This window comes from Stegostoma tigrinum, chromosome 18 (genome assembly GCF_030684315.1).
Source record: "Stegostoma tigrinum isolate sSteTig4 chromosome 18, sSteTig4.hap1, whole genome shotgun sequence".
NCBI lineage: Eukaryota > Metazoa > Chordata > Chondrichthyes > Orectolobiformes > Stegostomatidae > Stegostoma > Stegostoma tigrinum.
Window position 1 is genome coordinate 13,795,132 of NC_081371.1, and position 13,797 is coordinate 13,808,928.

General features: G+C 44.0%; 1 protein-coding gene across 8 annotated transcripts in view; it reads left to right on the plus strand.

Moving 5' to 3' along the window:
- The window catches only part of pot1 (protection of telomeres 1 homolog), a 268,174-nt gene that overhangs the window by 252,773 nt on the left and 1,604 nt on the right, over nucleotides 1–13,797 (plus strand). For all 8 annotated transcript variants that reach the window (XM_048548944.2, XM_048548943.2, XM_048548946.2 and 5 more), the window contains 3 exons: nucleotides 2,845–2,933; nucleotides 4,596–4,690; nucleotides 7,557–7,662. In XM_048548944.2, coding sequence (XP_048404901.2) covers nucleotides 2,845–2,933; nucleotides 4,596–4,690; nucleotides 7,557–7,662 — 290 coding nt within the window. The remainder of the gene's footprint in view (nucleotides 1–2,844; nucleotides 2,934–4,595; nucleotides 4,691–7,556; nucleotides 7,663–13,797) is intronic.

Genomic DNA, 13,797 nt, shown 5'->3' on the forward strand with positions numbered 1-13,797 from the left:
AAGATGGTGAACATGATCATCTTCTCTTCAAAGGACGAAAATTGCATTGAAAAGCTAATATCACACAGTCCGGTCTAATTGCATTGGTTGAATGAAGTTATTAGCTCATAAGATATAGAAGCAGAATAAGGCCAGTCAGCCCATTTGGTCTGCTGAACCATATGATGATATTTCTCAATCCCATTCTCCTGCCTTCTCACCATAACCCTTGATCACCTAACTAATCAAGACCCAATCTATCTCTGTCTTCCATACACCCAATGACTTGGCCTCCACTGCCTTCTGTAACAATGAGTTACCTCCCACTGGCTGAAAAGAATTCTTGTCATCTCAGTTCCAAAGGATCATCCCTTTATTCTGAAGCTGTGCCCTTGGGATCCTAGTTACTCCTATTAGTGGAGAAACCTTCTTCACATCCATTCTGTCCACACCCCTTCGTATACTGTAAGTTTCTATCAGATTCATCTTCTCAGTACTTCTAAACCCCATCGAGTGCAGACCCAGAGTCGTCAACCACTCCTCATATGATAAGCCCTTCATTCCCAAGATCTTTCTTGTAAACCTCCTGTGGACCCCCTCCAAGCCAACACATCCCTTTTTTTAGATACAGGACCCAAACGGCTCACGGCATTCCAAATGTGGACTGATTTAGAGCTTTATACAGCCTGTGCAGTACAACTCTATTCTTATATACTAGCCCTTTTGAAATGAGTGGCAACATTGCATTTGCCATCCTAACTGCCGACTGAAACTGCATGATAACCTTAAGACAGTCCTCAACTAGGACTCCAAAGTCCCCTTGTGCATCAGATTTCAAAAGCCCTTCTCCATTTCCAAAATAGTCAACACCTGTATCTTCCTACCAACATGCATAACTTCACGCTGTCTCACGTTGTATTCTACCTGCAACTACTTTGCCCACTGTCGTAGCCTGTCCAAGTCCTTCTATAGCTTTCCAGCTTCCTCAGCACTACCTGTTTTTCCACCTATCTTTGTGTCATCTATAAACTTAGCAACAAGGCCTTCTGACCCTTGTCCTGATCATTAATGTCTAATGTCTAATGTAAGTAGTTGTGATTCCATCACTGAACCCTGTGGAACTCCACTAGTCAATGGCCGCTGTCCTTAAAAAGACCCCTTTATCCCCAGTGCCGACTTTCTGCAAGTCAACCAATCCTCGATCAATGCCGTACATTGCCTCTAACACCATAGGCTGTTATTTAGCAGCTCTTGTTTGGCACCATGTCACTGACCTTCTAGAAATCCAAGTAGATTATGTCTACTGGCTCTCCTTCATCTAACTTGCTTGTTACTTCCTCAAAGAATTCTAACACATCTGCCAGGCATGTCCTCTTGGCAAAGCCATGGTGACTCTGCCCTATGTTAATACACACTTCCAAGTACTCCACAATCTCCTCCTTAATAATGGACTCTAAAATCTTACCAATGACTGAAGTCAAGCCAACCGGCCTATAGTTTTCTGTCTTCTGCTACCCTCCCTTCTTAAACAGGGGTGTTACACTAGCCATTTTCCAGTCCTCTGGGACTGTCCCTTAATATATTGATTTCTGAAGACCACCACTAATGCCTCCACAATCTCCTCTGCTATCTCCTTCAGAATGCTGAAGTGAAGTCCATCTGCTCTGTGAGATTTATCTACTTTCATCTTCCCCTCGCACCTTCTCCTTAGTGATGGTCACTATACTCAACTCTTTTTCCTGACTCTTAAAGTGCTGTCATGCTGCTGGTTTCTTCAACCATGAAAACTGATGTAAAGTACCTATTCAGTTTCTCTATTTTTTTGATCCCATTACTGGTGCTCCCAGCCTTATTTTCCAGTGGTTCAATGTCCGCTTCTGCTCCTCTCTTAGGTTTTATACATATAAAAGAACTCCTGCAGTTTTCTTTTATATTACTAGATGGCCTACCTTCGTATTACATTTTCACCCCCACCCCCATGACTTTTCTCCTCTGTCGGTATTTAAAGGCTTTCCGACCCTCTTCACATCTTCATCCTATTGTATGCTTTACCTTTTGCTCTTATGTTATTCCTGACTTCCGTTGTCATCTGTGGTTGCCTTGTCCCCTCCTTAGTATGCTTCTTCATCCTTGGGATGAATTTCTTGCTGTGCTTCCTAAATTATGTCCACAAACTCCTGCCATTGCTACTCCACTGTATTCCCTGATGTGGTCGCCTCCAAATTAACTCTGGCCAGCTCTTACCTCATGTCTTTATCATTAGCTTTACTCAGTTGTGACTCTGTTACCTGTGATTCTGGCTTCTCCCTCTCAAACTGCGGGATGAGTTCCATCATATTATGGTCACTGTCCCCCAAAGGTGCCTTCACCTTCAGCTCCCTCATCAAGACCTGATAAGTTCTATCCAATGTCTAAATTTATTTCAGATGTCAAAACTATCATGTAATTGACTGTTACCTGAGTGTTCTAATTTGCAGTAGAAGGACAGATAATGTGTTGCTGAAGAACAGCTAGAAAACAGAACATAGAATATTACAGCACAGTACAGGCCCTTTGGCCCTCGATGTTGCACCGACCTGTGAAACCAAACTGAAGCCCGTCTAACCTACACTATGCCATTATCATCCATGTGTTTATCCAATGACCATTTAAATGTCCTTAAAGTTGGCAAGTCTACTACTATTGCAGGCAGGGCATTCCACGCCCTTACTACTCACTGAGTAAAGTCACTACCTCTGACTTCTGTCCTAAATCTATCACCCCTCAATTTAAATTGCTGTTAAGTGAATTGCAATGTTTTAAAAATAAGATGGGAGAATTTGGATGCCAACTTGCTTCCTAAATGGTGATCGTTTTCTTCTCCAGTTGCAAGAATTGTTCTCATCCACAGCCAGTGAATGCTCTTCAACCACTGTTGCAATCAGGAACTTGGGAATCATCAGCAATAGCCGAAGGTAATTTGTTCTTTTCCAGTTGGACATATTGCCCACGTTACCCTGCAGTATACTTTGGAATAGTCTTTGAAGCTAGTTTGTAATTCTCAAACAGGCTAAAGAACCAACTTTATCCCTTTTTCTTGTCACTGATATGGAACCGGACTGTTTTGTAACCATGGCATTATACTTGACTGAGAGAAATTTCTAGCCACATATCTGCCTCATCATCAAGACCACCTCTTTCTGTCTTGTAGCATCACCTGTTTCACCTTGCCTCAACTGTTCAGTCTATCATCCATGACCTTGTGCCTTGGTCACTTCAATGTTGTCCTACCCAGCCTCCCATTTTCACCTTCAGCAAACCCACACTCATTCAAAAGCACCACTGCTTCTACCTCAACTTTAAAATTCTTGACCGGGTTTTCAAATCACTGCATGGCCTCATCCCTTGCTAGAACTATCCAAGCTCCCAGAGTTCCTCCAATTCTGGCAGCCTGCGTATGCATGATTTTAATCATTTGTGGCCACCTTCTCAGCAGCTTGGGCTGCAAGCACTAGAATTTCCTTCCTACACCTCCATTCTTCTCTCCACCTCTATACACCTCTCTCTCTTCCCCTTTAAGACACTCCTCAAAATTGAGTTTTTAGTCACCTTTCACAATATCTGCTTAAGTGTGAGGTTCTCAAACTTTATTTTCTGTGAAGCATGTTTAAATGTTCTGCTGCATTAAAAGTGGTAAGTAAGGGCAAATTATTGTCATCATTTGGCTGTTCATGATATCCTCATGGTATCAAATGTGAAATTTTATCTTGAGTCTGTATTTCCAGAGATTTTTTTTAAGGAAACTATTTAAAATACATAGGGAAGGACCAAGATTGAAAAGTGGTGCTGGTTCGGTAACGTTAGGATCAAGTTTTAAGATCTCATCATTGTACAAGAAGAAAGATTGGGACAAGTAGGGAATTCCATAGATTTGATATTCTACAAAAGAGTGAACAATTTAGCTTTGACTTATGTCAATTTCTAGTAATGCACAGGCTTAGCATAGCTTTAGAAGCATCTCTTTTTGGCAACAAGTATAATAAACATCAGCTTTATACTACTTATTGAAGTTAGAATGGCGCAGCTTTCTCTGTGTACTTGAAGTCCTGTGACATTGAAGTTCCAGGTCTTCCCTCAGACATAAAGCCGATGCTTAGACAATTACATTTATAGCATCTTATAGCAGAAAATGAGGTTGTTTGGCCCATCACACCTTTACCAGGTGTGTATAAAAAGAACCAGCTTGTCCCTCTCACCTGTTCTTCACCCGTGGTTGCATTTCTCTCTTTTCCAAGTGTATGTCCATTTTTTGTTTTGAAAGGTTATTATCGAAAATGCCTTAACTTTTTTTTTGTTTTATTCGCCCCGCGGGACCTGGGCGTCGCTGGGTGGCCTGGCATTGCCCATCCCTAATTGCCCATGTACTGTAGGTAGACACATAATGGCATGAGGGAGAAACCTACAGGATTTTGATCCAAAAAAATTGTTTCAAGCAGCATACTCCACCTCGTAACAGATCGCTGATGACAGTTTTCCTCAGGGTCCCTCGCGTAATGGTGGCCCAAGGTCTAACATAATCATGGCTTTTACTTTATTACACTTCACTGACTTTATTTAACTTGCTTTCTTCACACCAGTTTTAGGTGTTCAACTTCTGAGCTATGTTTTTGTCATGAAGTTTACATATGATGATGGATCGGGATTTCTTGATGCTTTGCTGTGGAATGAGGCGGTAAGTTAGCATTTGACCCAACTCCCATCCAGCCAGGTTGTAATATGGAAACTCTAATGGAAAGAAAGCAGATGAATGAAAAATCCTCATCTAGTTTTGGCAATCAGATGATGGTGTAAACTGTGCTGCTTTAGGATTAGTGCCTAAAATCCTATGTCATTAATTCAATATCTAAAACATAGAACAGTACAGGCCCTTCGGCCCGCGATGTTGTGCCAAATGTTAACAGAATGGTTGCAGGGGCAGCACGGTGGCTCAGTGGTTAGCACTGCAGCCTCACAGCGCCATGGACCCATGTTCGATTCCAGCCTCGGGTAACTGTCTGTGCGGAGTTTGCACATTCTCCCCATGTCTGCGTGCATTTCCTCCGGGTGCTCCAGTTTCCTCCCACAATCTAAAGATGCGCAGGCTAGGTGGATCGGCCATGCTAAATTGCCTGTAGTGTTCAGGGGTGTGTGGGTTATAGGGGGATGTGTGCGTGGGTTATGGGGGATGGGGGATGGGTCTGGGTGGGATGCTCCAACGGGTGGTGTGGACTCGTTGGGCCGAAGGGCCTGTTTCCACGTTGTAGGGAATCTAATCTAATCTAATCCTAAAGTCTGTCTAACCTCCAGCCCTCCCTTATCCTATCATCCATATGCCTATCTAATAAACACTTATATGCCCCTCATGAGGCCGACTCCACTACCCTCTCCGGCAATGCATTCCACGTCCCAACCACTCTCTGAGTAAAGAACCTACCTCTGACGTCTCCCCTGTATATAAGACAGAGATGTTCTGTATGTTTTGTAACTTTGCTACCATGGGGAACCTTATCAAACGCCTTACTTAAATCCATGTATACCACATCCACTGCACTACCTTCATCCATGAGTTTGGTCACCTCTTTAAAGAATTCAGTAAGATTTGGGAGGCATGATCTACCCCTCACAAATTCATGCTGACTTTCACAAATCAAACTGTGCCTTTCCAAGTGATCATAAATTCTATCAATCAGAGTCCTTTCCAATAAATTGTCCACCACTGATGTAAGACTAACTGGCCTGCATAATTTCCAGGTTATCCCTGTTCCCTTTTATTGAGCAAAGATATGATGTTTGCCTCTCTCCAATCTTCCGGCACTATACCTGTGGACAGTGAGGATGAAAAGATAATCGCCAAAGGCCCTGCGATCTCTTCCCTCGCTTTGCATAGAATCCTTGGATAAATCCTATCAGGCACAAAGGACTTATCTATCTTCAAGTCCCTCAAAATTCCTATTACATCTTCCTTACTAGCATCAACCTCCTCTAGCCTACCAGCCTGTTTCACACTGTCCTCCCCTACACCAGGTCCCTCTCAGTTGTGAATACAAAAGAAAAGTATTAATTAAGGACCTCTCCTATCTCTTTAGGCTCCATGCACAAATTCCCTTTTACAATCCTTGATTGGCTGTACCCTTTCACTGGTCATTCTCTTATTCCTCACGTACGTGTAAAAAGCTTTGGAGTTTTCCTTGATCCTATCTGCCAAGGTTTTCTCATGCCCCTTTCTCGCTCTCCTCAGCCCTTTCTTCAGCTCCTTCCTGGCTAACTTGTGTCCCTCTACAGCCTTTTCCATTCCTTGTTTCCGAAACCTTATATGAGCATCCTTCTTCCTCTTAGCCAGTTGTTCGACCTCACTTGAGAACCAAAGCTTCCTTACTCAACTGCATCTTCCCTGCCTGCTAGGGACAAACATATCGAGCATATGCGGCATGCATTCCTTTAACAATCTCCACATTTCAATAGTGCTCTTCCCTGACAGCATCTGTTCCCATTTTATTTTACCCAGTTCTTGCCTAACAGAATTGTAATTACCCTTCCCCCAATTATAAACCATACCCTGCTGTATGTGCCTATCCTTTTCCATGACTATTGTAAAAGTAACCGAGTTATGATGGCTACTGCTAAAATGCTCTCCTACCAACAGGTCTAACACTTGGCCCTTTATATAAACTGGATTTACTTTCTTTAAATATGACACCATTAGCTTACGATGATATGATAGAGTGGCAGAATGAGATTTTGCATCTTTCCAATTTTATCTATGTGGTGGCAGATTCTCCCAATTTATGGAGAATGTGCAAAAGTACAAGAGTCAAGAAATTTGATTGTAGGTGTTGAAATATTGAGGTGATCTCAAATCGCCTCAGCAGTCTTGCAGAAATCTATCAGAATATATTGAATATGGATTAAAAATAGCCCTCAAGTACTGCATCGGATTAACAACGTGACTGTGAGGCACAGTGACACGAGATAAAACTAGAAAATGCTCACCCCCTCATGCCAGGACTTGTAACATCAAATGATGGAAGACGCATAATAAAAAGATGATGAGCATGGCTTCTGCCTGGATTGGATTATAGTGAGGGAGAGTTACACGTTGTCAGCCTCACTTTCTCATCTTGAGCTGTCTTGAACCAGGCGCAGAACAAGTCGAGGTAGTCCTGTCTGCAAAATATCATTAGTTTTGCTGGTTTCCTTACATTCATTAAAGTAAGTTGATTTTTGTTTTATTCTGAGAAAAAAGAAAATACTTGCTAGAAAGAAAGAAAATACCTCAGGACATTCAGATCATATATTTGAAACTTGCTGTTTGCTTCCCTATTACTCCAGTATTCTGTTGCATCAGTCAGTCAGTAGAGATACATGACAGCTTTAAACATCTGTGATTTCAGTTTGTGTTTAAGCTCTTATAGAATCTGGACAGTTAAATGCCTATAGAGGTTAGCACTGAGATAGTTGTTGTGTATTTTTCTTTTTCTAAATTTAATTTGTGAATAATTAAACAGAGGACTCAGCAGGTAACAGGAGCCCAATTAATTCTGGCTCAATCATCCTTTCAGGAAAGCTTCTTTGGGATTTCTGCGGCTGATGTTATGATCGATGATGTGCTTCAGGAGAAACTAATGAGAATAATGGACACATTGTGTCCACCAAGAGCAAATCCAGGTAATGGGCCGGAGAGTATTTGTATTTTTTTATTATCTCTACACCAGGTAAGTCTGGACAGTTTTTCTTGGTGTTGCGATTTCCTTTTGTTTTTGTTGAAGATGCCCCTCGGTTCAAAGAAGGAGTAGTGTTTTAGCACTATCTAATTTGAAGTGTTAAAATCTCTCCGATGCTTCCTGGCGATTCATTACCAGTTAGAATCATTAATAATTTGGTGGGGGGGTTTATCACCAACTTGACGAAGTGTCATGTCTCTACGCAGCTCTCCTGACAGTTTTCAAAAATGAATTTAAAAAACATTTCCGGTCCTGTACATCTACCACTCCAGTGATCATTGACTGCTGTTTACCCATACACAAGTGCCTTAATTACAAAGATAACTGGAGGAAATATTGCCGGCAAGTTGCAGTGTGGCACCATTTTGGACAGTTTACAGCTAATCTGTAAAGGATTATCCCATCTCTTTACTACCCCTTCTCAGATAAGATGACGCTGCTGTGCTCCATAATTCATTGAACCTGACGATGTTCAAATGTCTGGCAAGAAATGTGACACATTTTAACCATTGTTTAAATGCAATGCTAAAACCTTGTGACTGCAGTCTGTGTATGCCCATTGTAACTGGGTAAAGCTTCACACTGGCTACAAGGACAGTCATGGACAGATTCTCTGAGAGCCAGCACAAGGTAGGAATCAGATAGAAAGTGGCGGGTGAGGAGAGAAAAGTGGCAAGGCCTAACATACTTTGTACAAGAGAAATGGTGTGAGAATGAAGAAAAGCAGATAAAAGATGCTTGGTGCGGAAGAGTGCGCGGATTAGAAATTTATATAGCCTGAGGATGTCAAGGGAAATGCACCACTGTTGAACTCATTAATCAGAAGACATTGGTGTCAATAAAGATCTGGTGGAGCAGAAATAGATCCGTTTTGTTTAAGTTGAAAGCTCATCTTTAATGATCATACTCCATTGCCCTCTGCACTGAGTCATGCGGTTTACCACCAGGTCACCAGGCACTGGATTTCATAGCAACGGGCAGCTCTGTTTTTTGATAAGTTGAAGTTAACTGTTGCTATATGGAACCACCAGCCTGAACTGCTTGAACCACACTGCTGGAAGGCAGTGAAAGGCAGAGCAGTAGGAGCAATGTGCTGCATTAAACTTCTTCCCGATTGGTAAAAATCTGATACTAGGTCCTGTCTCGCGGAGGCCTGATAAGGTCAAGTGCAAAAGACTGGTGGTAAGGAAAGGGATAAGGTGTCACATAAAATTATTTACAATCCAGCAACTCAACAGATTTGTTAAAACCCAGGAATGTCCAGTCTGAGCTGAGGCAATAACTGGTTGCTCTTCTCAAATTAATGAGAAGGAAATCATAAGGGTGGCTCAGTGGTTAGCACTGCTGCCTCACAACGCCAGGGACCCGGGGTTCGATTCCAGGGTCAGGTGACTGTGTGTGGAGTTTGCACATTCTCCCCATATCTGTGTGGGTTTCCCCTGGGTGTTCTGGTTTCCTTCCATGGTTCAGGATGTATAAGTTGAGTGGATTGGCCTTGCTAAATTGTCCACAGTGTCCAGGTTAGGTGAGTTATTAATAGTGAATGTGGGGTCACAAGAATGGGGATGGATACTCTTTGGAGGGTCACTCATACTCGATGGGCCAAATGTTCCCTTTCTGCACTGTAGGGATTCGATGATTCAATGAAATGGGCCAAGCTCTGGTGTCCGAATGTTACACAAGCTCTGAGAAAATGTCTCCTGCAATCAAATGGCTGTCTGCACTCGCATTAAAAGTCCACACGTGGTTCTGAAGGGTCACCTGGTTGCCTTGCAAACTGCACCCTCGGAAGCAAGAGGAATCACCATCTTTAGAAAGGAACAGAGATGTCTGGCGGCCAAGAAACAAAATAAGAAATCACCTGTAGATCATTTGAAATGTGAAGGTCAAAATAAAAAATCAAATGTAGTATAAAGTAGTAAAGAGAAGCAGACCATTTAGCCTAACAGAGCCAAACTGGGGTTTATGTCTCACACAGCTTGCTCCCAACTTTCTTCATCAAACCCAATCAAAAAATCCTATTCCTTTCTATCCCACATGCCTATCTGGTTTGCTCTTAATTCCTTTATGCTGTTCACCTTACCTATTTCCTTCTAACAGTGGGTTCCACATTCCAATCACTTCCTGGGTAGAAATTGACAGCATAGACGGAGGACATTTAGGGGTCATCATAGCCCGGCAAATAGCCTCCTGCAGTGCCACAGTGGTGCCACCCGAAGGTTGCAGGAACAGCAACTCATATTCCGCTTGGGAACCCTGCAGCCCAATGGTATCAATGTGGACTTCACTAGCTTCAAAATCTCCCCTTCCCCCACCGCATCCCAAACCCAGCCCAGTTCGTCCCCTCCCCCCACTGCACCACACAACCAGCCCAGCTCTTGCCCTCCCCCCCCCCCCCACTGCATTCTAGAACCAGCCCAGCCTGTCTCTGCCTCCCTAACCCGTTCTTCCTCTCACACCCATCCCTTCCTCCCACCCCAAGCCGCACCTCCATCTCCTACCTACTCACCTCATCCCACTTCCTTGACCTGTCTGTCTTCCCTGGACTGACCTATTCCCTCCCCACCTCCCACCTATACTCTCCTCTCCACCTATCTTCTTTTCTCTCCATCTTCGGTCCGCCTCCTCCTCTCTCCCTATTTATTCCAGAACCCTCACACCATCCCCCTCTCTGATGAAGGGTCTAGGCCCGAAACGTCAGCTTTTGTGCTCCTGAGATGCTGCTTGGCCTGCTGTGTTCATCCAGCTTCACACTTTATTATCTTGGATTCTCCAGCATCTGCAGTTCCCATTATCACAGCTCTCCAGCCCCATCCCGCTTTCCAGCTCTTCGTCCATAGTCCTACAGGTTTAGTGCTTCAAGTGCATATCTAGGCATTTTTGTGAATGTTGAGGCAGCATGTGCCGCTGCCACCCATTCAGACAGTGCCGGATCACCTCCACACTCCAAGTGTGAAAACTTTCCCCTTAAGCCTCTGTTTAGCTTCCAACCAAAGTCAATAAAACCTTCCCATCCATCCTTCTAAGACTCCTCATAGTTGTGTGCACTTCTCTTGAATTCTTTATTAAATTTACTAATGCCGACCTTAAATTTAGAGCCCCCAACTCCAGTCTCACCTAAAAGTGGAAACAGCTTGCCTGTGTATGCCCCATCAAAGATGGGAATACTGTACTCATTAAATGGTTCCTGCTGTAGTGGTGATGTTCTGGGAAATGGTTACAACGCACCCAGTCACACATCTTGCTGTCATCACTCACAGCAGAGTTTTTAACACTCGGTGTGGATTTGCAGAAACACAGTCACAGTATGGTTCAGGGCTAATTGCACAGGCACTTCTGGGAGGCCATTTCAGATTGCTATGTGTTACTCATCAGATTACCAGCGACTTTGCACAATGACTTGGTAAATTCTTTTATTCAGATATAATTCAAAAGGCTTTTTCAGTGCAACTTCAACTTAATTCCGCAAACCTATTCTCTAGTAAGAATTTTGCATCCCTGATTTCATCAAGATCACTAAACAGTTTGCAACTGTGGCCTCACTTGATAGTGTAATTAAAGAGAGGAATGAGCATTGACAATGGACTCAAGGCAGTAGTGTTGTTGGCCTAGCCCAGCATGTAAATATTACTGCTATCTGTCACGTTGAATGCATAAACTGCTTTGTTTCATGTAACACAAGTTTTTTCTTTTGGCAGAACATCAACATTAAATGTAGAAGCCTACCAGTGCCTGCTAGTAATATTAATTCATGTGAAATTGCAGTGCCTGGCACTAACTGAGTCATTCAATTAATGGCCAGAATGTTACATTACAGAATGTTACAATTGTCACCTCCCCCTCTCACTACTTCTTCCCCGTCCCTTCTCCAACCTGTCTCTTCCTCCTCAAGCTCCTACCTGTGTCCCACTCTCCCTTTCTTTGTCTACTCTTCCACGTCTATCCTTCCACTCCCCTGTTCTGCCCATCCTTTCCCATTCGCTCTCCTGCTCTCCCATACTCCTGTTTTCTCATCCTTCTGTCTTTTCGCTTAATCCCTTGCCCAAACCTCCCACCTCACCCACTTCCTCTTCCTCCTCCCGTTCCATCCCTCCCTCTCCCACTCCCTCCCTCCTTTTTTGTTTACTATTCTTTTGTGGGATGCGGGCATCACTGGCTGCCCAGCATTTCTTGCCCATCCCTAGTTGCCCTCAAGAAGAAGGTGGTGTTGAGCTGCCTTCTTGAAATGCTGCAGTCACCTGCTGTGGGTTGACCCACAATGCCCTTAGGGAGGGAATTCCAGGATTTTGACCCAGCGAACATAAAGGAATGGCGATATATTTCCAAGTCAGGATGGTGAGTGGCTTGGAGGGGAACTTGGAGGTGGTGCTATACCCATATGTCTGCTACCCTTGTCCTTCTAGATGGAAGTGGTCATAGGTTTGGAAGGTGCTGTCTGAGGATCTTTGGTGAATTTCTGCAGTGCATCTTGGAGATAGTACACAGTGAGCATCATGGTGGAGAGAGTGGATGCTTGCAGATGTAGTGCCAAACAATTGGGCTGCTTTGTCCTGGATGGTGTCAAGCTCCTTGAGTGTTGTTGGAGCTGCACTCATCCAGGCAAGTGGGGAGTATTCCATCACACTCCTGAGTTGTGTCTTGTAGATGGTGGACAGGCTTTGGAGAGTCAGGAGGTGAGTTATTCACCACAGTATTCCCAGCTTCTGACCTGCTGTTGTAACCACTGTGTTAATATGGTGAGTCCAGTTGAGTTGCTGGTCGATAACCCCCAGAATGTTGATAGTGGGGTTTTCAATGAAAGTAACACCGTTGAATGCCAAGGTGGGGATGGTTAGACTGTGTCTCATTTGTGATAATCATAGCCTAGCATTTGTCTGGCATTAATTTTACTTGCTACCTGTCAGCCTAAGCCTGGATATTGTCCAGATCTTGTTGCATTTGAACATGACTTTGGTATCTGAGGAGTCACAAATGGCGCTAAACACTGTGCAATCATTGACGAACATCCCCACCTCTGACGTTGTGACGGCAGGATAGGTCATTGTGGAACCAGCTGAAGATGGTTGTGCTGAGGACACTACCCTGAGGAACTCCTGCAGAGATGTCCTGGAGCTGAGATGATTGACCTCCAGCAACCATGACCATCTTCCTATGTGTCGAGTATGACTCCAACCACCGGGGAGTTTGCCTTCTGATAGCCGCTGATTCCAGTTTTGCCAGGGCCCCTTGATGCCACATTCATTCAAATGCAGCCTTGATGTCAAGGGCTGTCACTCTCACCTCACCACTGCAATTCAGCTCTTTTGTCCATGTTTGAACCAAGGCTGGAATGAAGTCAGTGGGTGAGTGGCCGTGGCAGAACCCAAACAGGGCATCACTGAGCAGGTGCTGGTAGGATGTTGATGATACCTTCCATCACTTTACTGGTGATTGACAGTACAAGAGTAGACTTATGGGGTGGTAATTGGTCTGTTTAGATTTGTCCAGCTTTTTTGTGTAGAGGGCGTACTTAGGCAATTTTCCACATTGCCATGTAGATCCCAGTGTTATAACTGTACTGGAACAGCTTGGCTAGGGCAGGGGCAAGTTCTGGAGCGCATGTCTTCAGTACTATTGCTGGAATGTTGTCAGGGCCCGTAGCCTTTGTAGTATCCAATGTCTCCAACCATTTCTTGGTATCACATGCAGGGAATCAAATTGGTTGAAGACAGTTATCTGTAATACTGTGGACTACTGCAGGACTGCACCCTTCCTCCTCCTCCTCCTCCTCTCCACTCCCTCCCTCCCTCCTCCTCTCCCGCTCCCTCCCTCGTCTCTCCACTCCCTGTCTTTCCCTGCCTTTTCTACTCGCGTGCCCTCTGCTGCCTCGTTTCTCTCTCTCGTCTGCATCTGCTTGCCCCAAAACCCCCAGCAGTCTTCCTCACTTTTCTCTAAATATGAAGTAATACTTCTAAAAATTAAAGGTCCGTAATTAGAAGAAGAGCTGTGCTGCTTTTCACTTGTTTGCCAGGTAATCAGAGTTGTGTCTGTCTCATATGTTGGTAAAAGAGATCTATCAAATCTATTTTGATCATTCTGC